This window comes from Hippichthys cyanospilos, chromosome 3 (assembly GCF_059441005.1).
Source record: "Hippichthys cyanospilos isolate Australia breed blue-spotted pipefish chromosome 3, RoL_Hcya_1.0, whole genome shotgun sequence".
Classification (NCBI taxonomy): domain Eukaryota; kingdom Metazoa; phylum Chordata; class Actinopteri; order Syngnathiformes; family Syngnathidae; genus Hippichthys; species Hippichthys cyanospilos.
In genome coordinates this window covers 3,256,257-3,283,703 of record NC_142371.1, presented here as the reverse complement: position 1 = coordinate 3,283,703, position 27,447 = coordinate 3,256,257, and the positions used below count along the sequence as shown (strand labels likewise).

The 27,447-nt window shown below is 41.3% G+C and overlaps 1 protein-coding gene across 3 annotated transcripts in view; it reads left to right on the top strand.

The window, feature by feature from the left end:
• The window catches only part of LOC148425479 (transcription factor HIVEP3-like), a 59,793-nt gene extending 33,261 nt beyond the window's left edge, over positions 1 to 26,532 (top strand). Inside the window, exons 2-10 of one of the 3 annotated variants that reach the window (XM_088410431.1) lie at positions 3,135 to 3,180; positions 8,394 to 10,737; positions 11,041 to 11,330; positions 11,409 to 13,322; positions 14,081 to 14,223; positions 21,262 to 21,437; positions 21,628 to 21,729; positions 23,700 to 24,358; positions 24,972 to 26,532. In XM_088410431.1, coding sequence (XP_088266557.1) covers positions 8,742 to 10,737; positions 11,041 to 11,330; positions 11,409 to 13,322; positions 14,081 to 14,223; positions 21,262 to 21,437; positions 21,628 to 21,729; positions 23,700 to 24,358; positions 24,972 to 25,604 — 5,913 coding nt within the window. In that variant the 5' untranslated portion in view covers positions 3,135 to 3,180; positions 8,394 to 8,741 and the 3' untranslated portion in view covers positions 25,605 to 26,532. Of the gene's footprint in view, positions 1 to 3,134; positions 3,181 to 8,390; positions 10,738 to 11,040; positions 11,331 to 11,408; positions 13,323 to 14,080; positions 14,224 to 21,261; positions 21,438 to 21,627; positions 21,730 to 23,699; positions 24,359 to 24,971 lie in introns of those variants that run through there. The other 2 variants (XM_088410433.1, XM_088410432.1) reach the window with 2 other exon arrangements.
• The last annotated feature ends 915 nt before the right edge of the window (positions 26,533 to 27,447 follow it).

The following is a 27,447-nucleotide window of genomic DNA, read 5'->3' as shown; positions in this document are numbered from 1 at the left end:
AGAAATTGATTACTTTAGTACTTAACTTATTTCATACCAGCCTTTTTCAATTCTTCCTTTAGCCGAACGCTTGAAATTTTTTTAAATCAATGTAGATAAATACCTGGGATTGAATGTCTGGACTAGTCAAAAACATAAAAACATGTCCTTCAGATTAAATCAGTTAATATTCATATTTCATGAAACAATCAACTGTAACCATGGAGAACACACTCGAGCATTGAACTTATCTCGAAATAAAGCCTGCCGACTGACTGCAGTGAGGCATTCTTTTCCCCAAATTGCAGCCATCGCAATTTGAAAACCATCCTAATAAATTGCCGTTTGGAGTTGAATTTGATGAATTCTTCACGTATTTTAATGAAGAAAGCGGGCAAAAGAACTGTCGTTAAACATCTCCTCCCCGTGACTCATCCCGTCATCCCACCAGGCGGCCATGTGTTGCTGGCCTGTGCATTGCGCCTCTGTGTTCCCTCCCGCCTCCTTTCTGATAAGCCTGTTCGATGTGGCGGCTCGTCGCTCCGCGAGCGTGTTTATTTTAGAGCCTGTGAGTCACACTTCCTGTACTCTGCCAGTGAGGCAACGCTCTATGGAACAGCAGGGGCTGCGTTCATTCTCAATTCTCGCTTTCTTTATCCGCGTCTCTCCCTCTCGCTCTCTCTCGTGTTGCACAGTCGATAGGCCGGGCCTCGCTGCTGCGTAATGCGGGGGCTCGCTTGAATGGATGACACTGGAATTCATTTACAGATGCACTGCACCGGCAGGAACTGGAAGATATACGTAAATGACATATGTAGGCACGGGGTTCATCACTCACGCGGACGTTTTTTTTTTTCCTCCGACCTCTACGATGAGAGAGTTGCCACGGTTCCAGCGCCGTTCAGAATCGGAAACCCAAAACGGACTTTTGTGTAGGTGGGAAAGTAGATGGATGTAACGGCTACGTAAATAGTGTGACATCAGTATATACGTACACAAGTGCGTCTAACTCCCTGCTTACTAAATAAAGATCTTTCCACTTTAATCCGTTTATAGATTTCCCACACTACATTTTTCGTGGGGATCGTAGAAACACGATCCCCGATGCGTACGATAAAACACAAAAGCACACTCGCGGAGGAGCTGTTGCCGGCTGTATGTAATACCCAGAAACTCACATGCAGGCTTGGCATTGATTAAACCACAGGTGTCAAACTCAAGGCCGGGGGACCAGATCCGGCCCGCCACATCATTTTATGTGGCCCGCACCACATACTGATCTGACTTTATGTTTCTTGCTAAAATACTAAACTTGCAAATTTTAGAAATTTGGGAGAAACAAAAAGCAACCGGTTTTTTTGTTCCCAATCTCTCTTTTGAACAGTTTTTTACCAGCCTCTGATCTCACAACTTAGTCAGTGTGTGATAAACACACTTAAATTTTATTTGAGTTTATTCATTCAGGCTCTCTGACAGAAACCATTTCTTCTACGATGTGGCCCACGAAAAAAATTAGTTTGACACCCCTGGATTAAACCAACTGGTCGACCTTTGACTTCACACTCCATTCCATCCTAATTCTTTAACACACAAATACTAAAATAGCAATGAGATATTTGAGTTTTATGCATTATTTTTTTGACCCAGTATGTTTCGGTGTGTTCATTAGGCAAATTTCCTGTGTTCACTACTACTACGGTGCAAACGCATCACTTTGACAGCATGCGTCTCCGAAAACACCATATTTAATCCAGCCAACCCATTTGGATATTTAAAACACACAGTATGCCAGACGTGTGTAATAAATATGCTGTAGCGCCTCGTATTGATTAACTTTTCACCATTTCAGTTGGACTTTGGATGTGTGGCTAACTCTCTAACTAATTGACTAATTGGGATCCATCATGGTTTGTCCAAAATCACAATTGTTTTTAAAACCTTCTCAAGATTCTGAAAGTTTGTTTGTTTTTTTTTTGTGTCCCAAGGAAATTTTGAGCAATTTCCCTGCAACAACAAAAAAACAAAAACAAAACACCAGCATTTCAAGGGCTTGAGCGCTGATTATTGGCCACTCAATGCCCCTTCCCCACTGAGATGGAAACATTTGCCAATGTTGACGAAGTTAGCGACCTCGCCTTCGTCAGGGTTAATTTGTTGTTTTTCTTAAGATGTTGTAAAGACAATCTGACACCATCTTAATTGTTTTTCATGTTGCATTTTGAACATGTTGGAAAAAAAGTTTCATTACAATTACCACTGTTTCAGAAAATCTCAAGAGTGTCTTAGGAATAATTGCAACATTGAACAAAATCCGACTAAATCAAAAGAGCGCCACCTTCGCTGAGACACGCCAACGTTTGCCTTTCAGTGTGATGGGGCTTAACTTAATTACATAACTAATATTTAATCCTCAATAAATTACAACTGAAACATTGTTATGAGAAATCATTGATTGAGCAAGAAAAGTTCTTGCAAAAACTGATGAAAAAGTTTTTGGTTCCATTTTTTGTAGTGCACCTTTCTTTTTCTTCTTTTGTTGCAATAAATGTTATGGTCAAGCACAGAGACAGCAGCACACCAAGAAAATCGTCAAAAGTAGCCAACTTTTAAGACGTTAAACAATGTCAGATAAATGTTGCATTAAAGTTTATATTTCTTATTCCAAATTTTGTACTGATTGAGTCTTGGTATATTTTCCACAGTGAACGCTAGTATTTGTCAACGGGCCAAATTGCGTATTTTGGAACCATTTACAATGGATATACGAACAGACGTGTCCTGTGCAGTTTGTGTTTGTTTGTGTTTGTGCAAGTTAAAGAAAGAACGATGGACATTCATCTTGTTGCCGCGTGTGCTTTTTGTTTCACTTTCCTGGTATGCCACCCAAAAATCTGTTTTGAAGCGATAATGTCGATTAGGAGGATTTTTACCCATTCGACTGTAGGAATATCAATTGCTCTCGATTTCCTACCGCGCCTTTCCCCCTCCTCTCCTAACGTTTATACAGTACAGTGGAAACATTCATTTGGTGTCCCCCCCCCTCTCTCCATCACTCTGTTTTTACCTCACCCCCACCCTCTCTGCCTCTCTCGGCAACACACCCACTCAAGCAGTCATATCCGCTCTCACTCTGACTCTCCATGCTTGTCTCACAGAGCCTGTGAAGCGTCTCTGAGGGGGAAGACCAGACTGCTCTGTCAGGTAATCTCAACTCTTGTCTGTCTGTCTGTCTCAGGGACACCCTCCCCTTTCGCCCCGTCTCATTTAACTCCATCTTTGTCTCCCTCAGAGAGCGTGGACCTGCGTCACTTTTGTTTTCTTTTTGCTTGGTCACTACCTGTCAGATAAGTTAAATGACTAATTTCGTAAGCGCGTTGCAACTGTTGGTGACTGTGTCAACATTTCATGGGATTTTTTTGTAATCCTTAGATAAAGAATGGTTTTGCGCATGCGTGTTTCTATTTAGATGAGCGCATGTGTGTGTGAATGTTTGAGCACACAAAAACTAAACTAGATTTCATCAAACTTTGCGGAGGGGTGTGATATTGACCGAGGGAGAACCAATAAAATTTTGATGCACATGCAACATTTTTCATTACGATTCATTTATCAAAGTTGGCATTCCCATCTTTTTCCATCTTTATTTATTTGTCAGTTAGCAAACCCATGTGGAATGTATATTTCTGCCACCGACAGGACCGGAGGGGAAGAACCTTAACGAAAAATGAACACTTGCCGTTTTTTGCTCACTTTCTCTAACTTACAATATTACAGTATAACACTAGGCCAGTGATTCGCAACAAGTGTCCTGTGGCACCTTAGAGTTCTGTGAAAGGTCATCGGAAATGCAGCAGGGAATTACTAACTTGTACTGACAATTATTATATATTTACAAACAATGTATCTTTGTTCATCTAACTATTCCATTGCTGTATAGTGACAGACAGAAAATTAAAGGCTCTTCCTTTATATGACAAAATGCACATGCACTATCTATGCATTTTGGGTGACTTTTGTTTTGGAGTGTAGATTTTTCAATGCCAAATATGTGAGTTGGCTAGAGGTAAGGAAACATATCACTAAGTTATTAGAATGAGCTTGCACTCATTTGGTGTTTTCGGCATGCATCAAAGTGAATTAAACCTTTTCCCCTTCCTGTCATACGTTTTTGTCGCGACAGATAATGAGTCATAATCATTGTGTAGGTTGAGGTTGATATTTCATTGATTGAAGATGTTTTACTCAAAATACAAAAATTCTTGTCATCCTTCTGTCTCTTGTCTCCAGTCTACCATTGACAGGAAAAAAAAAATATGTAGAAAAAAAAATTGGAACATTAATAATATTTGTCTAATAATAGTATTTATTTATTTAATCTCCATCCATCCATTTCCCTCAGTCACTTATCCTTCTTGGGCAGTAGGCAGGGGACTTTATTTATAAATGTTTTAAATTTTATTATTATTATTGTTTAACTTTTTTATGATGTCACCAAAGTAGCATTTTTGTCTTCTTGTCTTGAGGAATATCGCAAAATCTCAAACACGGTGACCAGTGTTCTAAAGGTGAACTTCCTCCCTTATCAAAGCCGAGGGAAATCCTTCTTTTAAGCTTCTGTGATCCCAAAGCGTCTTGCGCTGAGCACGTAGAGACTGACTGAGGACTCCGGTATGTTGTGATTCCTCAGCTGGTATCCGCCGAGACCTGCTGACTTACGTGGCATCCTCGAGCGAGCTGAAGTTTCTACGCTCACGTCTGACATCTGCTTTAGCTTTTTAAGATTCTCTCTTCAACCCAACCATGTTTTTTTTTTTCTTAAGATACTGTAAAACATGTGAGGCTTGCCTTTGATTGAAAGCTTCACTCACATCTTATGTATGTGTCCGGACAGTACTGTACTACTTGTATACATATTCTCCTTCATTGATATCAACCAGCTGTCTCTTAAAGAAGTGGTTGATGTCAAAGGTCATGCCAGCTTGTCAGTCCAAGCAGAGGGCAAGCACCCCCCCTCCTTCACTTCCTGCTGCCAGTGTGTGTTTGTAGTCAGAGAGGATGCTGGGAGATAAATTTAGACCTCCAGCTCCCTCTCCATCTGCCGTTGCTCAGAGTAGGTTTGTTTCCATGGGAACCAGCACCAGGCTACCACCAGTAAGAGAGAACAGGGAGAACGATGCATGTGTGTATGTGTGTGCGTGAACATGCGTGTGTTTGGGGAGGTGAAGGGGGTGACAACAGCTTTTTAAAAAGCACTTAAGAGAGTTTATCTGTCCCCTGGGTGCAGCGCAATTTATTGTTTAGCCCATATTGGTATCCATCATTACCAGCTGTGTGAATACATGTGGGTATTGATGAGGATATGAACATGCACTGAGCTAAGTGTTTTATTTTATTGAATGCGCAGCTCTGGAAGTAGAAAGCCTGGACTTGACGTCAAGTCATTTTAGTGTGTTTATGTGTGTGCCAGGACTCCCTGAAATACATGAATCCCACATAAAGTAAATTGCCCGCTTTTTGGCTCTCCTCCTCCCACTGGGACCAAGTATTATTCACAAGAGGTGGGCATTTGACTATATTTCCTTGATCAAGTAGTGATTAATGTTATTATTAATTGAGAGTAACTGAGTGCCGTGAATTCTTACTTTCATGCCGCTATCACTGAGATGAGTAATAATCCTCAAAAGAGGTGGTTTTTTTTTTTTTCCGTGGCAGAGTCTCACATGGCTGGAGAGCAATTCCTGGCGCTGACGTCATGAGTCATCAGCACTCACTTATACGCCAACTACCAAATACTTAACAATGAATTGATAGAACAATTAGTTCAGAATTGAAAAATTATTCTATGAGTTTTAAACAGTCATTCTAAAAGTGAGATTGAAAAAAAATATAGGCCATAACATTTGTCCTCTGCAAATCATTTAGGGCAAAGGCTACAATGTGTCTATAGACTTAATAGCTAAAAGGGGTAATATTTAATCTTAGGAGCAAACTGTAAGAGGATTTCTTCTAGCACAGCGTGATCTGAGATACATTACAGACATGTCATCAATGTCTGAAAATGTGTAAATGTGATTTTCTTAGTCAGTGTTTTCTTATATGTAGACTGATTCAAATCAGATAGCCCATAGGGGAAATGCAGTAAAGTTGTTTGAATGAATTGAAAGGATGTACTGTATGAATGAAATGCATTTTGATGTAATATTAATTCGATTTAGAGGTTTGTGATTTCGTTTTCTGAACATAAACACACATTTACAGTATAATTGAATTGGCAGAAAATATGATTATATATTAAAAAGCTATTGGGTGTGTCATTACATCATTTTTGTGATGTAATATTATTATTATTGTTAGTTGGATTCATTCTCGCCAAGATTGAACAGGAGCATCCTTAAAAGAATGCCCAATCATATTAAGAGATCATCAAATATTTCATCAAAACAAACAGTCACGCCAGTAAAAATGTACCATCTGAACATGACTTCCCACATAGCATTACAATATTGAACATAACGCACACTGAAAGATATCCACACCTCGAGCTCTAACAGTAAGACAAACTAACATATGCAATAATAAAATAAGTAATAATTTTCCTACTGTAACAAGTGGTATTTGTGCCCATACACGCATTAAAAAAAGTTTCAATTTGCCACACAAGCCTGCCAGATAATTCAACAACTGGACAACAGCACTGATGAGGCAAGTTTATGTATCTGCCTTTACAGTAATAGCTAGTGTGAGTTGTCAAAGTCATCCTGACCGCAATGGCAGAGCTAGCTGCTGGCCCGCTCTGTCACAAATCACTCGCAGATTTACCATTTAAACTTTGTTTATTAATCTAAACTATATGATTGCAAGGGTGTCTGATTTTTTAAGTCCTCATAAGCAAATTTGGTCTTGTGGGAATCCAAAAGTAACTCAAAGTAATGATGTATTTATATTAGGATTTTTGGGTTACAGCGCTAACTGCATTAACAGGAACCTAGTAACTGTATCGGAATGCATTTTTAAACCGACCCTCCCAGTCCTGCCCAAAGTTAAATTCGTCACGTACCTTTTTTTACCCTTGTTGCCACAGTGTAAACCATCCTTTAGGGAGAATAAACATGCAATTTAATGTGTGCTGTTTGGGACGTTAGTAAATGATCGCAGTACTAGTAGATAATGTGCACATATCTACCGACTGTATGAAGACTTAGTATAAATCAAGACATGTGCAATATAGGCACCATCGATAAAGGGTGATTTATGTTTTATAAATATGATGACAAAGTACACCTCCCTATATTAAACAGCGATCAGGGGTCAGCTAAGGACACTGCAACTGATTGGTTGTCACAGTCAATTTAGGGGCTGCAGTCTGGGCATAGGAACTGGTCTTGTGGGGCTTTTACAGACAGGCTGTGGCATATGTGTGTGCATGCAAGTGTATGTTTTGGCATCATGTGGAAGCTCCACTCAGGCATTCTTTCCCCTCATCTCTCTGGCAAAGCCGTCACTGTGTTTCCCCCCTGCTCGGAGCCGGCAGACCAGACTTTCATGAATAATAGAAGCAACCCGCTCCCTAACCTTTAAAACCTTTACCAAGCATTCTTTTTAAACTTCTGCATTAACAGATTGATCATTACATTTAAACTATGCTCCCCTCCTCTCTGGACAAATATTCTCATTACAGGAGATGTGCTACTATTTTTGTGCTCGCCCTCTTTTTCTCTTCCGTTCAATATGTTCATTATTAACAATATGTTCATGTCATAACATTATATTCGCCTACTATCTTTCGACTTCTTTTTTGTATTGTTTTAATGGAATGACAACTCAAATTGTGGTGTGCCAAAGAGTTGAGAATCAATTTGTATTGGCTGAAATATCTAATAACTCTTTCTAAAACCGATAACAACATACAGCTTTTCTTTCAAAAACACCCTTGTACACTGATCACTCCAGCAAGTCATCAGCCCAATTTATTCCACATTTTTTAAACTTTAGCTGCTAAGCCTCATGTTGTGTTTGTGTTATACATTACCTGCTACGTTCACTAGTCCAAATGAAAACACCCACGTCCATAATATATTTCAATGGTAGGGCCAAATCAGATAAGTGTAATCTGCAATTCCAACATTTGTTTTGACTATGTGCCCTAAAGCTGTGGTCTCAACTATTTGGTACCTTTGTTGTGGATGTTTCCTGTGTGGACTCGAGCTGCTCTGCTATGCCACTCATTGGTCAGGTAATTGTGAAATACATAAAGATACAGTGCACATACATAGTGACAGATACAAGTGTTGACACACATAAACGTCTAGAAAAATGTTCCAACTCATTGTCAAGAGTTGACTGTAACTGAGTTAATAGTGTATTTTACAAAATCATTCATGTTTGTTTTTTTTTGTTTTTTTGTTTCTGCCTAGAGCTGTTCAGAGCTTTACCCATCAATGCGGGAACCAGCAAAGGAGATGCAGAAAAGATATCGAATGGGCTGTTAGAATGGCTACACCTGAACAAAACAGTTGTACCAGAATACCAAGAGATGGTCTATGTTTACCTACTACATCAGTGCTGCTCCAGGGCACATTTTAACAATGCCTCACTTGTCACTTTTGAATAACTTCAGGCCCACGCTGACAGAGGCGCTTTGGTGTGATTTACAATCACCGTCCACAACCCCTTGCCTCTGACCTCCCCTGCTGCCATGTGGTTAGCCCCATGAGGCTCGAAGAGCCCCTGCACGTGTGTCTTTGAGGCTCCCTCCTCACTCTATGGAGGCTGAGCCCAACCATCCGGGTGATGGGGATCGCTCTGGAAGACAAGAGCAGCAGCATGTGACATCTGAATCCTCTTTTGAGTCTTGTCCGCAGCCCCAGCAGCCATCTAATCCTCGTCCAGTACACAGAGCTTTGGGTCGACTGCAAAACCGCCAACCCAAACGTGCTGATCTTCTTCGGTTGCAACAGCAAGCAGTAGCATGGCAGCATACGGAAAACCCAGGTCCTTCAGGAGGCAGCTTTTTCTCTCCAGGTTCGGCATCAGTGTCATCTCATCACACTTCAACTTCCACCCAGGTTGAACATGGCCAAAAGGTCTCATATCAGTCAAGCCAAGAGACTAAAGAAGGGGTTAGCTCTCCCAGGAAAGGAGAGAAGAAACCCCCAAAACCAGGGAAATATGTGTGCACTTACTGCGGTCGTCCATGTGCCAAGCCGAGTGTTCTTCAAAAACACATTCGCTCTCATACCGGTGAAAGACCTTATCCTTGTGCCCCCTGTGGTTTTTCTTTCAAGACTAAGAGTAACTTGTACAAGCACCGAAAGTCCCATACCCACCGCATTAAAGCAGGCCTTGCAACCAGTCGGGATGAGCCCAGTTTAAGTGGGCCCGACTGCAGTGGTATTGGTGAAGATGTTGAGGAACATTCAGAGGGCGAAAGCACAGAATCTGAAGACGAGACGGGCCAGCACAAAAAAGCCCCTAAGGAAATTTTGGCCAGACAGAAGAAAGTTGGTAAGGAGCTACAAGCAGGTTCAGAGGACAGCCAGAGATCTGAAGATACTCAGGCTGTCAAGCAAAGGCTTGCACTGAGGCTCAGTGAAAGAAAACGTGGCCCAGTGGCTTCACCTGATGATCCTCCTTCATCCCTCTCAGCATCCTCATCTTCTCTTGGCCCTGGCAGTAAAGGCAGCACCGAGTCTGGTTACTTTTCTGGATCAGGCAGTACTGACCTCTCCCATGTTAGCCCTCCAAGTGCAAGTGCCAAATCCTACGCAGAAATCATTCTTGGGAAATATGGAAGGTTGGGAGGACAACAGCGTAGTCCGCATCAACAACATTCTCAATCTCCCCTTACCTCACTGTCTGGAACAGAAGAAAAGAGTATTCCCTTTGCTGTACCCAAAACCCAAGTGATAGAACACATTACAAAGCTTATAACCATCAATGAAGCCGTCGTGGACACAAGTGAGATTGACAGCGTAAAGCCCAGGCGCTCTTCTCTCTCAAGGAAAAGTAGCCTGGAGTCACCCAAATTGACTACTCCCAAAGATCCTTACGTGTTTGATCCCAAAGGAGAAGCCCCTGGTCCCAGCGGCTTGAGGCACCTCCAGAATCCAGAGACAGAGCCACCAGTCACTCTTGCAATGTCAACGGCGCCCCTTCTCAGAAGCCGCTCAATGCCCTCATCAAGCAGCCAATTCGAGTCGTCAGCATCTGGAATTAGGTCCAAAAGAGGCTACCGTCTCTGCCAGTCATTTGATGAGCAGCAGGCCATGACAACAGAGATTAATATTGGACATGCTCACCGTATGTTGAGGCGACAGCCTGCTATAGAGGTTCCCTTGGGAGCTGAACTTATGCTGGAGGGGATTCCCCCCGACGCCTCTTCAGCCACTGGCACTGACACAGCCAGTCATCCGGAGCAACAAGCACCGCATATTACTTCGAACCCATTTGAATGCAAGATATGTGGAACATGCTTCCAGAATGCTGACATTTATAGGGCCCACAAAGGTGTGTGCACAGGGCAGCAAACACTGGAACAGGACAGCGGGGATTCAAGTAAAACCCGCAGAGAGGATCGCCCTCAAATGATGCACTATAAGTTCAGAGCACTGGCTATGGCTGTGAGGAAGAGGAGGAAAGAGGAGAGTATAGAAGAGGATCTTCCAAGTTCTGGCTCTGGAACCGTGTCAGGGACTTCTGCAGGCATCATTCCATTGGCAGGTCCACCAGGACACAGCCAAACACTCTCTACACTCTCAGGTTTGCTTGCATGTTGTTGTGCTCATAAAAACCTTTTTTTTTTGTGGAAGTAACTACTGACATCCTTGTAACCAGTTTTCTCTATCGAAAAGCATATTGATACAAAGTTAAAAAAAATACATATAATGTATATAATATACTTAAAAGTTTTTTTTTCAAATCCTTGTCTCCTAATTTATGTTGATGTACACTACACTACTTAGAATTGAGCGAAATGCATAAAGACCTTACCCTTCAAATGCAATATATCAATCATGTCATTTAAAGATGTCTTTCTCATGTCTCTTTTCATGTTACATGTAGGTAGTACTGTACAGACAGAAGTGGGACAACAACAACATCGAGAAAGGAAGGGTGTGTCTGTGATCCAGCACACAAGCTCCTTTGAAAAGCAGGAGACTCTCTCCATGGAAAGTGAGGGCTCAGATGTGAAAGAGGTTCACCAAGCACAACAAGCTCATCCAAAACCATCACCTTCTGCATCTCGCCTCATCCGCCAGCCCAACATTCAAGTGCCAGAGATTCTTGTTACAGTGGAGCCTGATGCTGACATGTCATCCATGTCACCACCAGTAACTGCGTCTTCATCTAAGGTATAATAATAATGATATCTAATGTGATTGAAATTGTATATATTTTGTGTAATGGTCTCATTTGTTTGTCTGTCCTAGGAGGCAGACAGAGTGGAGGAATTTCAATGGCCGCAACGTAGCCAGACTCTTGCCCAACTCCCTGCAGAGAAATTGCCCCCCAAGAAGAAAAGACTCCGCTTAGCTGAAGCAGCGCAATCCTCCGGGGAGTCGAGCTTTGAGTCGGTGTCCCTTCCTCGCAGTCCCAGTCAAGAAAGCAGCATGTCCCACACTTCGAGTCTTTCTGCTTCATTTGAGGATCCAACAAGGTCGGAACCTGCAGCCTGGGGTACCAGTAGCCAAAGCACCCAAATGTTGACTGTGCCATCAACTTCCCAACAACACAAACAAAGCCACAAAGAAATGAGGCGCTCAGCTTCAGAACAAGCGCCTCAGAAAGCAGAGCAGGTCTCAGATACCAGAAGCAAATCTTTTGACTTGGGATCCTTGTCCTCTCAGCAGTCAGCATCCTCTTGGAAAGAACGGCGAAAGTGTCTCCTTGTGAAGCACGCGACCTTAGGGGAACCTGAGCAAGATGAGGGGGCCGGCATGGGTCAGTTATCCAGAGCAGAGAGTCCAAAGCCCGGGCCTTCCCACTCAAGCCACCCTCTTAACTATTTAAGTTCCCACTTCAGTCGGGAGGAAGCAGGGAATGTCTTACAGTTGTTACAGCCACAGAGCCTCCCTCGAGATATTCTTCCTTCGCATGAAAGCGTCCAACAGATATTACCTCCAGGACCTTTATCCCAGCTCCTACCAGTCACCACGGTCTCCCAGTTCATGAACAGAACCTTTTTACGCTCACAAACTGTTCAACCTCTACAGGTACACCCAATGCAGATCCACACGGCTGAACAGATGGGTATACCTCTACACCAACTTCCGGCTTTAGTTCCTGTCCGGTTTCCCTTCAGTGTGAGTCAGTCTTTGTACTTGCCTGCCGCACCATTACACTCCACACAGATTATTTCGACTCATTCCACAGATGGGAGCACTTCTTACCCCTACCCATGTCCCCTTATTGCCACATGCGTGGCACAGCTTACACCATCTGTGTCTCTAGTGGTGCCAGTCCGCCTCCAGACTCACATACCTACCTATACACGTGCCATGTACACCACCCTGTCCCAGATCCTGACCTCCGCTTGTCCACAAGATCCCATTTTTTGTACAACCATGACAATCATGGGCAAAGTGGAAAGGCGCAAGTTACAGAGATCTTATTTGAAGGTCCCCACACCAGACATTAAGATTCACCTTCCTGTGGAACTGCAGTCTCCCTGTGTCGAAGAATATAGTCCTCTTGGAGCTGGTGGGAGTAAACGTATGCTCTCACCTGCAGCCAGTCTTGAACTCAGTACCGAGGCGCAACGTCACCAGAAAAGGGTAAAAGAGGAAGCAGAAGGGGAGCAACAGAAGCCTGAGGTAGAGGAGGAAGTCGTAGACAACAAGGAACAGAAGGAGGGAGAAATTAAAACTGGTGGGGAGCAACTGGAAGAGGTTGAGAAAAAAAAAGAGATGCTAGCGGTGACACCTGTAAAAGAAGAGGTGGAATTGAATCCAAGGCAAAAGGAACTCAACAAGGAAAAACAGGTGGAAGAGACAATTGTGAGAAGTCAAAAGGAGGAGGAGCCTCAAGTTAAGGAGCTGGGGATCGAGAGTGTAAATGCCCCTTCATACCCAAGCCTCCACACGTCAACCTCTGTCAACTGGTGCTACCTGAACTATGTCAAACCCAACCCAAGTGCACAGAGGGACCCTCACAACTCCGTTTATTCTACCTGGAGTGTCAGTGGACACAACCCAAACTTGCCAGGTGTTAGTACTAAGGTGGCCTTGTCTCTGCTGTGCTCCAAACAGAAGTATAGCTCAGAGACATACACCGTCGCCACGGCTCCCAACCCAGCCAAAATTGAAAATCCCCATGCAAGCAGCAGCACCCCACGAATGTCAGAGGTAAACCTTAAAAAATATACGTATGTTATGAAATATTGTTTTTCATCCTGTCTATGTCTTGTCACTGTCTAGGGAAACCCCATTTAAAATTATGAAATTAGGGCATGGGCTATGCATAACTCATGCATATTTGTGATCGTGGCTTGGCATGGCAAAATGTCATTCACCAGTTTTTTACTGTTTCGCTTGTGTGCGCTTGTGTGTTTATGTACGTGTGATGTGTTTTCACAAATTCAGGCGTAAGTCACGGAGATTAGTTTGGAGTTATTGATACAAATATATATCTATATACATATATATATATATATATATATATATATATATATATATATATATATATGTCCATTTTGGGATTTCTACAAAAACAACCTAAAGGTCTCGACTTTTATTTCCCAGTAGCCAAAAGGTTGAAATTGTAAAATAAATTTATGAAAATAAGGGTTTAGGAGATGTAGTTGAATGAAATTCCTGCATGGTGGCACTTTTATGCGATAGGGCCGCACTTGGCTTTTTCTTATCTCATAACAGATCATGTCATCTGAACATCTGCGAATAATTCAAATGTAATTGTCAGTTCCGTTTTATGTTTATCAACATGTTGTCAGTGCTTTTTAGCTGTTTAAAGACTAGAGATCATAGTTAATCTAATAGATGTATGCCGTGACCTTCTGGAAATGAGGCTATGACATCAATATAGCTTGACATCAATATAGCTATCAATGTACTTTGTCTTTCTCTTTACTGTTTCTTGAATGAAGGTACATCCGATCGCAGCCCGTTCCTCCACTGATGTAACAGATCACCAGCATGAAAAGGAGGAGAAAAAAGAGACGAGCGGAGAGGAGGGACCTTCCACCTCAAAACAGTGTGTAACATCTCGGGTTCGCATCTTTGAAGGCGGGTAAGAGCTAGTGCTTCTCATTCAACGGTCGCAGTGATACATTCAGTGTCACAGACCATAATAAAAAAAGTCTACTGAAAAATTAGCGCACAGGGAAGGATATGGACTGGGAATAGATGTCATTGTAGCTGCGGCCAAGTTTTCCTCCTCGCTTTCTGCTTGCACGAGCTGCCGAGGTTTAGAGGGGGTTTCATTTGGCGAGAAGATGGCATGCTATATAATATGCACAATTGTCATGTTGGGGTTACGTATGTGTGTGTGTGTGTGTGTGTGTGTGTGTGTGTGTGTGTGTGTGTGTGCGTGTATTTTCCTTTAAACCTGTAAATGTTTGCTCAGCTCACTGTACTATGTTCACATACTGTGTGTCCACTTTCTATAAATGTCCAAGTGATCTTTTTCCAGTTGAGCTTGTCTTCTTTCCCAGCATTTGCTCTGGTTTAGGCTCAAAGGTGTGCTCATGGGGTGTAGCTCTATTAACAACAAAGCAGCTCTCGAAATAGACAAAATGCAAAAGGAAGAAGAACAGATGGAAAGGGTCAAGTCATAAGAGTAGATTTTTTTTTTTCTTTACCAGAACTTACGTTAGTTAACTGTTTAAATAAGACAACATGACATCAGCTAGCTAGGATGTTAAAATGTAGCCGGCTCTGGGCACCAATAACTTCAGTACATTGAAAGGAACTTTGCATCACTTCATAAATAATATGAAAAATCCAATTTATAGATTAATGTAGTTTTGCATTATAGTTCATTCGTGAAATGTATTAAATTTCCCATTATTATCCAATTTTCTGTTATGTTATTCCAAAAATATTTGTTAGATAAATAGTTAACTCTTGTTACATTCTGTTCTGTTTTATTTTTTCAGTTTTATTAGAAAAACTCTACAACCTTCATAAGATTGAAATTAAAGATCCGCTGTTTGATGGTTTTATGTGATTACTATTTTATGGCTAAGTTTAGCGTGACTGTTTTTAGCATTGTGATTAGTGTCAAAATTTACATTTACATATTTACATTGAATACATTTTATTATTTTGGCAGATCAAAAGACTGATTTACAGTAACAAAAAGTGGCTTCAGTCATTTATTTTTTTTAACTTATTTTTTTTTTAACTTATTTTTTTTTTTTTTTTTTTTTTCACAGATTCAGTTGTAACCACTTAGCTTCTCCTATATTTGAGACTAATTCCAAGTGCTGACTGCAACCTTTAGTTTCAATAATCACTGGAGACATGGCTTTATTTAACAAAATAAATGCAATAAAGTTTGAGATTAAACATTAATGCAATTGAAAAAAAAAAAAAAACCTCTTTAAACCTGACTGTAATTATTGGAGGACGGCATAAATGGAAGAGTGATTAGCAAGTCAGCCTCACAGTTGTGTGGTCTGCGGTTCCCTTACAGCTCTGGCCTTCCTGTGTGGAGTTTGTATGTTCTCCCCATACCTGCTGGGGTTTTCTCCAGTTGCTCCGGTTTCCTCCCACATTCCCCCAAAATCATGTACAGAAGGTATATTGGGCACTCCAAATTGACCTTTGGTGCGTTCGTGAGTGTGAAAGGTTGAGTGTCTCTGTGTGGCCTGCATTTGGCTTGCAACCATTTCAGGGTGTACCCCGCCAACTGCCCAAGGACAGCTGGGTTCCAGCATGGCCATGACCCCAGTGAGAATGAGTGGCTAAGAAAACGGATGCATGGATTGATGTAAGGCGGCTCGATGACGCAGCGGTGGACACATCCACCTTTCAAATCCACCTCGCTCCGGCCTTCCTGTGTGGAGTTTGCATGTTCTTCCCGAGCCTGCGTGGGTTCTCTCCACGCACTCCAGCTTCCTCCCACATTCCATAAACATGCTTTAGCAGGTATTTTGGACATTGGACGTATGTACTAAATTGTCCTTAGGTGTGATTGGGTGTCTGAATGGTTGTTCATTTTTGTGTGCCCTGCATTTGGCTGGCAACCAGTTCAGGGTGTCTCTTGTCTACTGCCTGAAATCAAATGGGATAGGCACCAGCAAACCTGTGACCCTTGTGAGGATAAGCAGCTCTAGAAAATTAATGGATGGATGTTTGCTTCCTGTTTGCCGTGGTATGATTCTCTCCTCACAAAATGATTCTGGTGGTCGTGCAGCTTCTGTCGTGTTTTTCTGGAGATATAGGTGGATATTTTTAGCTGTGGTTAGAAAATACATGCCAGTGAACAGTAACCAGCCCCTGAATCACAAAAACACAATGGCACTGTTGAGACTACCCCGCTGCTTTTTTTTATATAATTTGCTGTTGCTGCTTCTGGTAGACAACAGAGCACATTGACAGCCTGGCTTCTTGCATATGTGGTTCATGGACCTTTAATTAAACACAGTCAGCACACATTGACTATTTACAAAATCAGAATGGATTTTAAGCGTCTGAGCGTTTTTAATAGAGGACAATTTATTCACATGACCGCAAATAACCTTTTGGTAAACATCTGGATTCTGTATACATACTTAATATAGAGTAGACCCTAATGTGTTGCTTGATTTGTGCTTAGTGTCTATTTTAGGTTGAGGGCCGTAAGTAGGCTTCCCTTCCCTCTCTTTAGTGGTCGGCAGGGCCACCCGAGCAGACGAACAGCTAATAATGTGCCTGTGTGTATGTGTGTGTATGTGTGTGTTCTTGTTTGTATGTGTGGTTGTGCGTGTGTGTGCGCTAAGGGAGTAGAGGAGGGAGCAGCATGAGACTGAGTGCTGCGAGGGATTTGGTGGGCATCCCCAATCCACCTCTACAAAGACGGGCTTGTTTCCCGACAACTCTCATGCGTGCGTGTACGTGCCATTTTCCTGAAAGTTTGTGCAATATGTCACATCCGCTTTCACACACAGCGTAGCCACGAGCACGTTTTTGTTGTCCCTCATTAGCATAAAGTGTTTGGGGTGGTAAGAAACAGCACTGTGATCAGCTCTAGCAGCTGTTCCCGCAGCTGTTCCATATACCGGTCTTATTTACTCTTTTAACCCTCAACCTGAGGTCTTGTTAATTGCTTTTTAAATGTGTGTGTTTTTACCTTCACATAGTTTTTTTTTGTTTTTTCTAAACAGTGTATTGTGCAATAAAGCTCCGCAAGCCACAGCATTAAGTACACCTGCACCATTCAATGTCTTCCCAAACACTAGATAATTAGCTGTGTCTAATATCTTCCCTCTTTAATTTTATGCAATATGGTATTTAAAATATTAGAAACACTTCCAAAATAATTGCTAATCTAACAGGGTATCATTTCCAGTCAAGTAATCAGGTTAAAGTTACTTTTTGGAGATTACAATTTATTACTTTGATATGTGTATAAGCTTGAAAAAACAGGTACCAGTAACTTGACAATTCAGGAAGACAGTAACACTTATCACTTACCAGAGGCAGCAGTGACAAATACAACGATCCCAATGAAGTTGAGACGTTGTGTAAAATGGAAATAAAAACAAAGTACAATGATTTGCAAATTATCTTTAACCTATATTCAACAAAGGTGAATACAAATGTAAGCTATTTTAATGTTTAAAATGATCATCTTTTGTTGTTTTTGTGCAAATATTTGTAAATTTGAAATGATGACATGTTTCGAAAAAGCTGGGACAAGGGCAATAATAGACAAGGAAAGTTGATGGATGCTGAATGATCACCTCTTAAGAACATTCCAATGGTGAAGAGGTGAATGTCATGATAGTAGTGTATAATAGGAGTAGTATCCATGAAAGGCTCCGTCTTTCGCAAGCAAAGATAGGGTGAGGATTATCGCTTTGTGACCAAACGACGTATAAAATATGTCAAACAGTTTAAGAACAATGTTTCTCAACGTTGCTGCAAGCTTCACAGTAAAAGAGTGCGGGTACTAGATTGGCCTGCCCACAGTCCAGACCTGTCTCCCATTGAGAATGCGTGGCACATTATGAAACGTAAAATCCGCCAGGAAAGACCCCAGACTGTTGAACAGCTGAAATTGTACAGTACAGAATCAATCAGGAATGGGAAAGGATTCCACCTGCAAAGCTTCAACAATTGCTCCTCAGTTCCCTAACGCTTATTGAGTGTTGTCAGAAGGAAAAGTGATGTGAAGTTTATCAGTTTAAACATTATCTTGCATTTGTGAAAATTTGCAAATCATTGCACAGGCAGTCCTTGGGTCAAGCGTTACTCGAGCTACGCTATTTCGACTTTACGACGCCAGGGTCTTGTTCGCCATTTTGTCTCCACAAGCCTACCAGTGTAGTTTGTCTGTGCGCCGTAATGTTCTCCATATCACTGCCGTTTTTTTACATCATGGCCACAAAAAAGAAAGTAGAATCTTCTAGCAATGCATGAAGAGCAATAGGAAACCCATTATGATGGAAATAAAGCTGAATACTGTATCATCAAAAGGTGTCAGAAAGGTGAGGTGCTGACGTGTATTCGGATAGGTATTTAGATATTTAGGGTGCATTTAAGGGGTTTAAAGGGTTAATGCCGACTGCGCAGAAATGGAATGCATTTGCAACCTGAGGACTACCTGTACTGTTTTTTTTTTCCATTTTACACAATGGCCCAACTTCATTGGAGTTGGGGTTGTATTTGACAAGAGTTAAATGAAAGGCTCACGCTCACTCGCTCACGGGGAAAATTTAGTCAAGAATAATACCCCCCCCCCAAAAAAAAAAAAAAAAAAATCCCAATTCCTAATGTTATAATACTTTATAAAATCTTTAGAGAAATTACTACACATTAAAACACAGAATAAGGATATTTCTGGGATTGAACAGTAAAATACAATATGGGAGTACAGTATTCAAATTAAAATTCACATTTGAGTGCCATAATGTAACTAAATTTGGTAACCAAAATATTGGAAAACCCTTCTTTTGATGGAGTGCGCTACTAAGACACCGCCATTACATTATTATACAGCCACAGTGTGTGTGTGTCTTCTGCCAGCACCGTGACCCTAGGTCGATTTCATTTACATGGCAATAGAAATTTCACAGAAATTGAAATCTGAATGGCCAATAAGGGTGCCAAAAAATAATACATTTAAATATTTAAAACTGATTCTAATTTGATTATATTAGATTCCATTGATTATATCATTATTCAATGAAATAATCACCCTTCATTTTTACTTATCTAAAAAGGAGGAACGTGGGTGGATTTATTCATCCAGTTATCCATTTTCCGTAGCCGCTTATCCTCACTAGGGTTGCCGGCTTGCTGGTGCCTATCCCAACCGTCTTCAGGCAGTAGGCAGGGGACACCCTGGACTTGAATGCTAGCCAATTGCATGGCACATGAGACAAACGACCATTCACACTTACAATCATATTTATTTAGTTATTATAATCTACTGAGGTTTAACGTGAATTGAAGTGAGCGCATCTAACTACTCATTAAGTATTATCTTCTATGAATTTTTAGACACAAACAAAAGTTGCCCGTGCTAACCAGTTAGCAATTGCGGTTAGCATTAGCATGTTAGCAATTATCATTAGAGATCAACAAATACTAATTGGTAGTAAGTTCACGCGTACCTATCATTATACGATACACATGTAAGAGTGTCCTTAAAGTCACCGATAATGCTTCAACAATGTTACATGAGTAACCTCATAGTAAAGCGGCCCATTAGCTACTATAAGGTCAATAAGTTACTGTTCTTTGTCTTCTTCTTGATGAGCTGACTGGGCATGTTTCGTGCTTGACTGGCCCCCTACTGGTTAATATTCAACACCCAAAACCAAGCTCTAATACATAGGTGTCGGAACTCCAGTCCTCCCGCATATTTTGCGGATTTCTCTCCCCAGCACACCTGATTCAAATGATTAGCTTATTTGCAAGCTCCACGTGAGCTTAAAAATGATCCTAATCATTTGAATCAAGTGTGTTTGAGAGAGAAAAACGGAAAGCATGCAGAACACCGGCCCTCGGGGACTGGAGTTTGACACCTGTGCTCTAAAAGATACGTTTGTAGTTACATTTTTATATTATTTCAAATACAAGCCTAGTGCTTGATGTGAAGTTCTTTCCTTTTCTTTTTTCTTTAAAAAGAGCCCACTACTAATTCATTAAGTGTTTTTGAGCACACAAATAGCATCAGCTATTTGGCCACTAAATGGTGGTCTCTGCTTAAGTGTTTTATTTCTCTTAAGTTCTGCTGTGGTTTGCCTTTTCCACTTTGCAATAATTGAACTTTACTTTATTTCGGTTAGCCTTTTTTTCAATTGGAAATGATACGAAACTTCTGATATCTCTTGTTTTTGGGGGGAATCTTTTCCCCCCCCCGGTGCCATTGCAACATTTTGTACGTCTGCAAGAAAACTCCATATAGAAAACGTAGGCGCAAATGTGGTTTCAGTGGCATTTTGAAGCGGATGTTTTTTTATTTTGTTGACCTATTTTTAAAGTCGACTTCGCCGACTTGGTTGACTTTTTCACAGTCCTGTTGTTCATTTAAAAAAATAAATAAATAGTGGAGGTCATGCAGCCATGACACAAGATAATTTAAAATCTAATTGAAGTTGTTGGTCAGTGCTTCTGATATCATTTGGATTGGCAGATGGCCTTGAAGGTCATGACTTAAAATAACTGAAATTCTAATTGTAATTTGTTTGATAGTTATTGTAATGTGCAGGTGAACCTAATGTTGTCTGGTGAAGTTTACATCTTATGTTGATTTTGTTTTGTTTTTTTTGGTCTTGATTTATGCTTCTTGATTTCCTGCATTGATGAACACTACCGATGCGCTCTGTCTGCTTGGCGTCTAGTAAAATGTGCCAATTAGTGTCAAACTTGACTAGTGCAATAGGTTAAAATGTTTTCTAACCTGTTAAATCGCCACTCATAATGTTGTGGTTGAAATAACAATGAGCAAGTGGTGGTCATTGAATCTATTTTCAATCCAGTGATGAAAAATGACCAGGCAGCAAGATGAGTGATTTGCATAAAAGTCAAAGTGACATTAATTTGTGATTTTGTGACTTTATGTTGTTTCTTTTTTCTGTACCAATAACGCATGCCCATCCCGTCTGTCTGTCAGGTATAAGTCTAACGAAGAGTATATTTACGTTCGAGGGCGTGGCAGAGGAAAGTACATATGCGGGGAGTGCGGCATCCGCTGTAAGAAGCCCAGCATGCTGAAGAAGCACATCCGAACACACACTGATGTCCGTCCGTACATTTGCAAACACTGCAACTTTGCCTTCAAAACCAAAGGTTAGGGGACGGATAAAGAGATATTTAAGTTCTGTTATGTTTGTCCATTTATTCTGTGTGTTTAATGAAACCCATCAACTCTAAGTCTGCTGTTTGCATTTCTATCTCTGTTGTCGAAATATGTCCTAGTTTTCCTTGCCCGCTGGAAATTGGCGGAGGTTTTAATGTGCTTTTCGTGTTCCCTTCGCAGGGAACCTTACCAAACACATGAAGTCAAAAGCTCATGGGAAAAAGTGCCAGGCAATGGGAGTGTCTGAACCATCAGCGGATGAGCCTGAGAGTGAGGAAACAGGTATAGTGTGTGTGTGTGTGTGTCTGTGTGTGTGTGTGTGTGTGTGTGTGCGTGTGTGTGTGTGTGTGGGGGGGGGTAATAGCTGTTCACTACTGACAGCTTACGCAACCACAATGTACTATTCCCCAACCTTTCGCCCTTGCATAAGGAAAGAGCACAAGATAAATAATGAAGAATGAGGAGCCTTCTGTTTTTTTTGTTTTTTTTGCACAGTGGCATCTACTTTACCAGCAAAGCCTCATTATCTTCCTTTGCGCTCCCTCTCGCCGTCACCGTCTTCGTTGCTGTCAGTCTGCAACGCATCACATACAAGGACACAGCGTTTTTACTGTGATTTCATTCATTCCCTCCTGACATAGTTTGTGAATAGATGTGTGATACTTTTCAACCGTAGTCTATTTATAGCATGGCTGTTGTGGATCGTCAGCAAGATGAAGCTCGCTTTTGTGTTCCTTCCGTTCTTTCTCACAAATTATACGGCGCTTTGCATGTGTTGTCAAAAGCCAAAGGTAAAAGTCTTTTCTTACATTTGGTAATTATCAGAGAACATTTTAAATAAAAAATTTTTAAATAAAAAAAGCTCAGTGACGCAGTGGTCAGCAGTCCAGAGACCCGGGTTCAAATCCACCTTGCTCAGTCCATTCTGTGTGGAGTTTAGGATGTCCCCCGCCCCGAGACAGCTGGGATAGGCACCAGCAAGCCAGTGACCCTAGTGAGAATAATCAGCTATAGATAAGTGATGGACGAAATGAATTAAAATGAATCAAGGCATTTTTCTCAGTGTTGACAAGATGACAGTCCTCATCTGCTAGCTAGAACCAGACCAAGGTTAGAAGGTGCTCTCTGTATAGTGTACTGTTTGTGCTTTTTGCATAATCTTCCCATCCCGAAGCAATAAAATTTGAACTGAGTTTACTTCAATAAAAACATGGTTATGGGGGAAAACAAAATAATAATGGGCCCTATTTTTGTTGTCTGTGAAGTGTTTTGTTTTTGTAAGTTAATGGTGACGATATAATGCAGAAGTAAATGTCTGAAATACAAATGGATATCATTTGCTACATTTCCATTAAAAAATACAAGTTTCCATCTACACATTTCTGTTGAGATTGGCACAATTATTTTGTTAGGTTATTAAAAAAAACACCTGCTCATTTACTAACAGGCAACTAACGCGCAAACAAGTGTACATTTTTGCTGTGACTTAGTCATGCTATTGAGGTTAAAAGCAACTTTCCTAATACACTTGGTAGACAGTATATTAGTTACTAATATTTCAAACAATATTTCTTCAGAATGTAAATGACTTATGCACCTTTCTTTGTGGACTTTCTATAGTAAAATTACATACAGTATTTTCAACCCCACTGGTGCTCAACAATGGCTTGATATGTACAAAGAGGCCTGACAGTCACAGCAACACAGCAATTCGGCACCAATATTCCAAACTTGAGGTTGCAGACTCAAATGTTATGTTTGAGTGAGGTGGGATGTCGGATTTAATCCATTGGGAACTCGTATTGTCCCAATTCTGCCTTTCAAGTGTTCGAGACTAATGTAAATAACAAAGGTGAGTTTCTTTTTTTTAAGTCTGGTCCTTTTTTTTCCAACTTAGCAACTTGGACCTCCCAGTTGCCTGAGGATGTCATTGTTTAGCAATAAACTTCTGTATTGCACCTTTAAGTAGTATTTTACGAATCAAGAAAAAAAAACACTAAATTAGAGGGTGTTTACAAATGTTTGACCCTGGTGCTGCATTGACGTCTTAAGCTTGATATTGAGGATATGGAATAAATGCTCAAATGGCTTTGCATACAGTACCTCTCACCATAATAGTTTCATGCTTGGCGGAGGTAATAAATAAGCCCATGGCAAAAACGATCTCACTGAGCTTTTATGTTTGGCATAGATAATGAAACCGGATGGATACGAAAAGAAGTGATGTAACTAAGTTTGTTTTTTGCTTTCAGCCGAAAGCGATGAACGCGCGTGCTACTCCGAGGAACAGGAAGAGCACCAGTTTTCCAACGCGGAGGAGTCAGAGGACAACGACGACGACGACGATGACGACGACGACGATGAGGAAGAGTCTCACGATGACCCTCCTTCCTCCTGTTCGTCGGACACCCTCCCATCAACTGGGGGTCATTCCAAATGCAGCACTCGCTCTCGGCAGTGCACTCCGGAGCCCGAGCCCGCTGGCCTCAGTCCTAGTCGGGGTCTGGACGCCGCCCAAAGAGGGGCTTGGCACAGTCGACGAGCCGCCTCGCCGGGCAGCAGGAGAGCTCTGTTCTCCCGACGGAGCTGGAAGGCATCACCGAGAGCCTTCTCCCCCAGCAGTGAGAGCTGCTCCCCCAGTCACAGCCTCTCCCCCCGCCTGGAGCTTTCCTCACCCATGCGCAGTCTGTCCCCGAAAACAGAGCTTCCCTCACCCAGCCGGCAAGTGTCAACCTCCCCCGAAAGAAGACCGTCTCCCATCAGGTCCCTCTCGCCGATTTGCCCCAGCTTGCCGGGCTGCTACAGGTTATCACAAGCCAGGACTCTGCCCTTGCCGATCGGAGTGCAGCCAAGGACCCTGGGACGCCTTCCTTGGGAGCACCGTGGCACAAAGGCTAGTCATATGAAAGCAGTATGTGATAAAGTCATATGTCTACTTTGCACCTACACAGAAGCAGTCACAAGTTTGATACCACTTTCAATCTGTCCCAAACACATTAAGAGCTCTTGTCAAGAAAAATCAATTCTATTGGACAGCTGTGAACTGAAAGTCTTTTCAGGTCATAAAGCACCATCCACATCATAAAGCTGACTGCAAAAGTACTAAGATGTGCAAAGCTAGTCAAAAGATGACCTCTTTGAAGAATCTCACTTAATGGAGTATTTTTTTCAATGGAACACAATACATCATATTAATATGGAACAGTTCCATATATAATAATATAATAATAATAGTATGTATTTGTGTAAAGTAGTGATTTATTTAAGATATGTATGTATGTATGTGATGCATTTTTTTTTAAATCAGGCTTATATCTCAACAAGTTACCCATTGCTATGTTTCCAGTTTTTAGAAAAATCCATTTAAAGTTCTGTAACAGTCCTCTTTCAGTGGAGCCCTTCATCTACCAAGCCCTTATTTTATTACACTGTGATTACAATTGGAATCTTTTCAAGACCTTAAGGGGGATGTTTTCTGTAGGAATCCCAAAATGGACATCTTATTTGTGTGCTTCTCCCTGCAGGACAAAGGTGGTACTGCAGCAGATGGGCACTCATTGGCAGACGCATTCTTGTTCCCACCCGCTTTTCGTCCATCCACGTGCGAGGGTTATCCCGGCCACCGGGCAGCGGACAACATCTTCAGCCATCTCCCCTTGCACTCCCAACAAGCCAAGGTCCCCTATCTCATGATTCCCATCGGGGGGATTCAAATGGTACAAGCCAGACCAAGGTCCAATCCTTCCACCCCCTTGTCCCCGATGTCTCCCTCCACGGAGGGGCCGTCGCCGGGCAGGTTTGACGCATTCTGGGGCGGGACCCCAGGACCGCAAGGGAGTAGGACTCCTGGAAGTGACTGGTCGGGAGACTTCCAGGCAGCAGGAGGCAGCCAATCAGGACAGTGCAGTGTCAGTGCACAAGTCATGTGTTCCAAACTGGAGTTGGAGACCACGGACTCAAAGCAATATGGCAGCTTACAAAGCTCCGCCCACACATGCAGGCGTGCTACTGAGTCGAGCCACCGTCCCATCGAAGACGGGCGCTCGGAGGCTTCCTTCAGTCTAGCGAGCCCTGTATCCTTGCGCCTGATTGGACAGCAGCCGGAGAGTGAGGGCAGAGCTACAGCGGACGCAGCTAGACAAGACCAGAGCACCTAATTTGATGCATCTCCAACTTGCTTTTTCACTCGCTACATTCGTCTTGTTTTTTCCAATTGTGTTCTTTTTTATACACTTTTCAATACAATTGATAACTTCAATGTCTGTTCTTTGGCAATATTCAGGTTTGTCATAAAAAATGCACTTTTTGTTTCTTTGTGAATATAATGGTTCTGTAAATGTATATACAAGAATTATATATGATTATACCCTTCCTGTATCTCCATTGATACTGGTAACGCTACTGTCTGTTTGAATATGTCGTTAGAGTAATACAAAACATGTGTAAATGACCAAAATCTTTAATCAAAATGGATTACTTTTTTCCCCCAGTATTACTCCAATTATAGTTACTTGTGCCTTTTCTGTCCAGGTTTGTGTTTTGAGGTGTGTAGAGCAGATAGAAATTGAGAAGGCTGTGAAATTTTATATTGGACTTTTGTGTCATTAAGGAAGATTTATATTCGGTGTTCTGTTTTGTTCTTAATACTGTTGCTTTAATTCCAGGGTAACCAAGAGTCACATCGATGATATATTGAAGGAGCAGCAGAAACCTGTCAAAAGAAATGCACTGAAGTTCTATTTTTTATTGTGAGTGACATTGGATGAGATATCTCTTTACAGGGAAGAGCGCTCCGTATTTATTGCTATATGATGACAATGATCATTGTTTCAGAGTTGTTGTTGTTTTATTTTATACTCTTTGTTGAACTGAAAAAAAATATTCTTTTTCTTACTTTTTTTTTCATGCAATTTGAATGGGGGACAAAGATGAGGGATAGAGTTTGACTGGTACCGGCAGATTAAGTGCCCTGCAAATTTCACACAACAAAATTTGCAGTCATTGAAAACAAAATTAAAAAAAAAAAAAGATATTGCACCAAAGATCCTGTAGATTTTGCCTTCTTTTTTTTTTTAACCACTTGGCATTGAGAGATTAAGTGTGTTCACCCTAACACACACACACATATATATATATATATATATATATATATATATATATATATATATATATATATATATATATATATATATATATATGTGTGTATATGAATTCACTATTTGTAGTTTTTATGATACGCACGGACCCAAGTAACGTTATAAAGCATTATGCTGTTACCATGAGGCACAGATGCCAAACTCCAGTCCTCAAGAGCCGGTATCCTGCATGTTTTTGAACCTTGTCTCTCAAACACACCTGATTCAAATGATTAAGATAAATTCAAGCTCATGCATAGCTTACTATTAAGCTAATCATTCAGGACACTGACACAGGAGTTCGACACCTATGCCATAAGGAATGCTTTAAATTTGCAGCCGTCGAACACTTTATTACCCAAAAGTGATTTTACCAAACTGAAACACGTTTCCTCATCTCTTTTGGGTAATAATAATGTTTTGCAACTACCAATTGTCTGTTTATCGTTTTCTTCAGTAGCCTATTCACTGAAAGAATATTTTGGATCTTTGGCAAAGTAACGCCTTCCCTAGGCTCCCGAGTTGTTATCCTTCCACATTTTATGTGACCAAACAAATGTCACCACCAGAGGTCATTGTTTAATCATGAACCTTTATGCCATACATTTTTAAAGCGATTTTCAGGGAAACAATTTTCGGGAAAAAACAAACAAAACAAAAAAACCCACATGTGAACCGATAAATGGTTTAATATATTCGCAATTCTGAATATTTATTACACTATCCGTGTCACTTTAAAATTCGGAGTGAAAATATACTCCTTTAAACTTCCTAGTGATGTAAAACTATTTACAATTCTCCCGCAAGCACCCCTAAAATTACTTTTCTTTTTGGTTCTTAATGCCCAATTTACACTTTTTTTGTT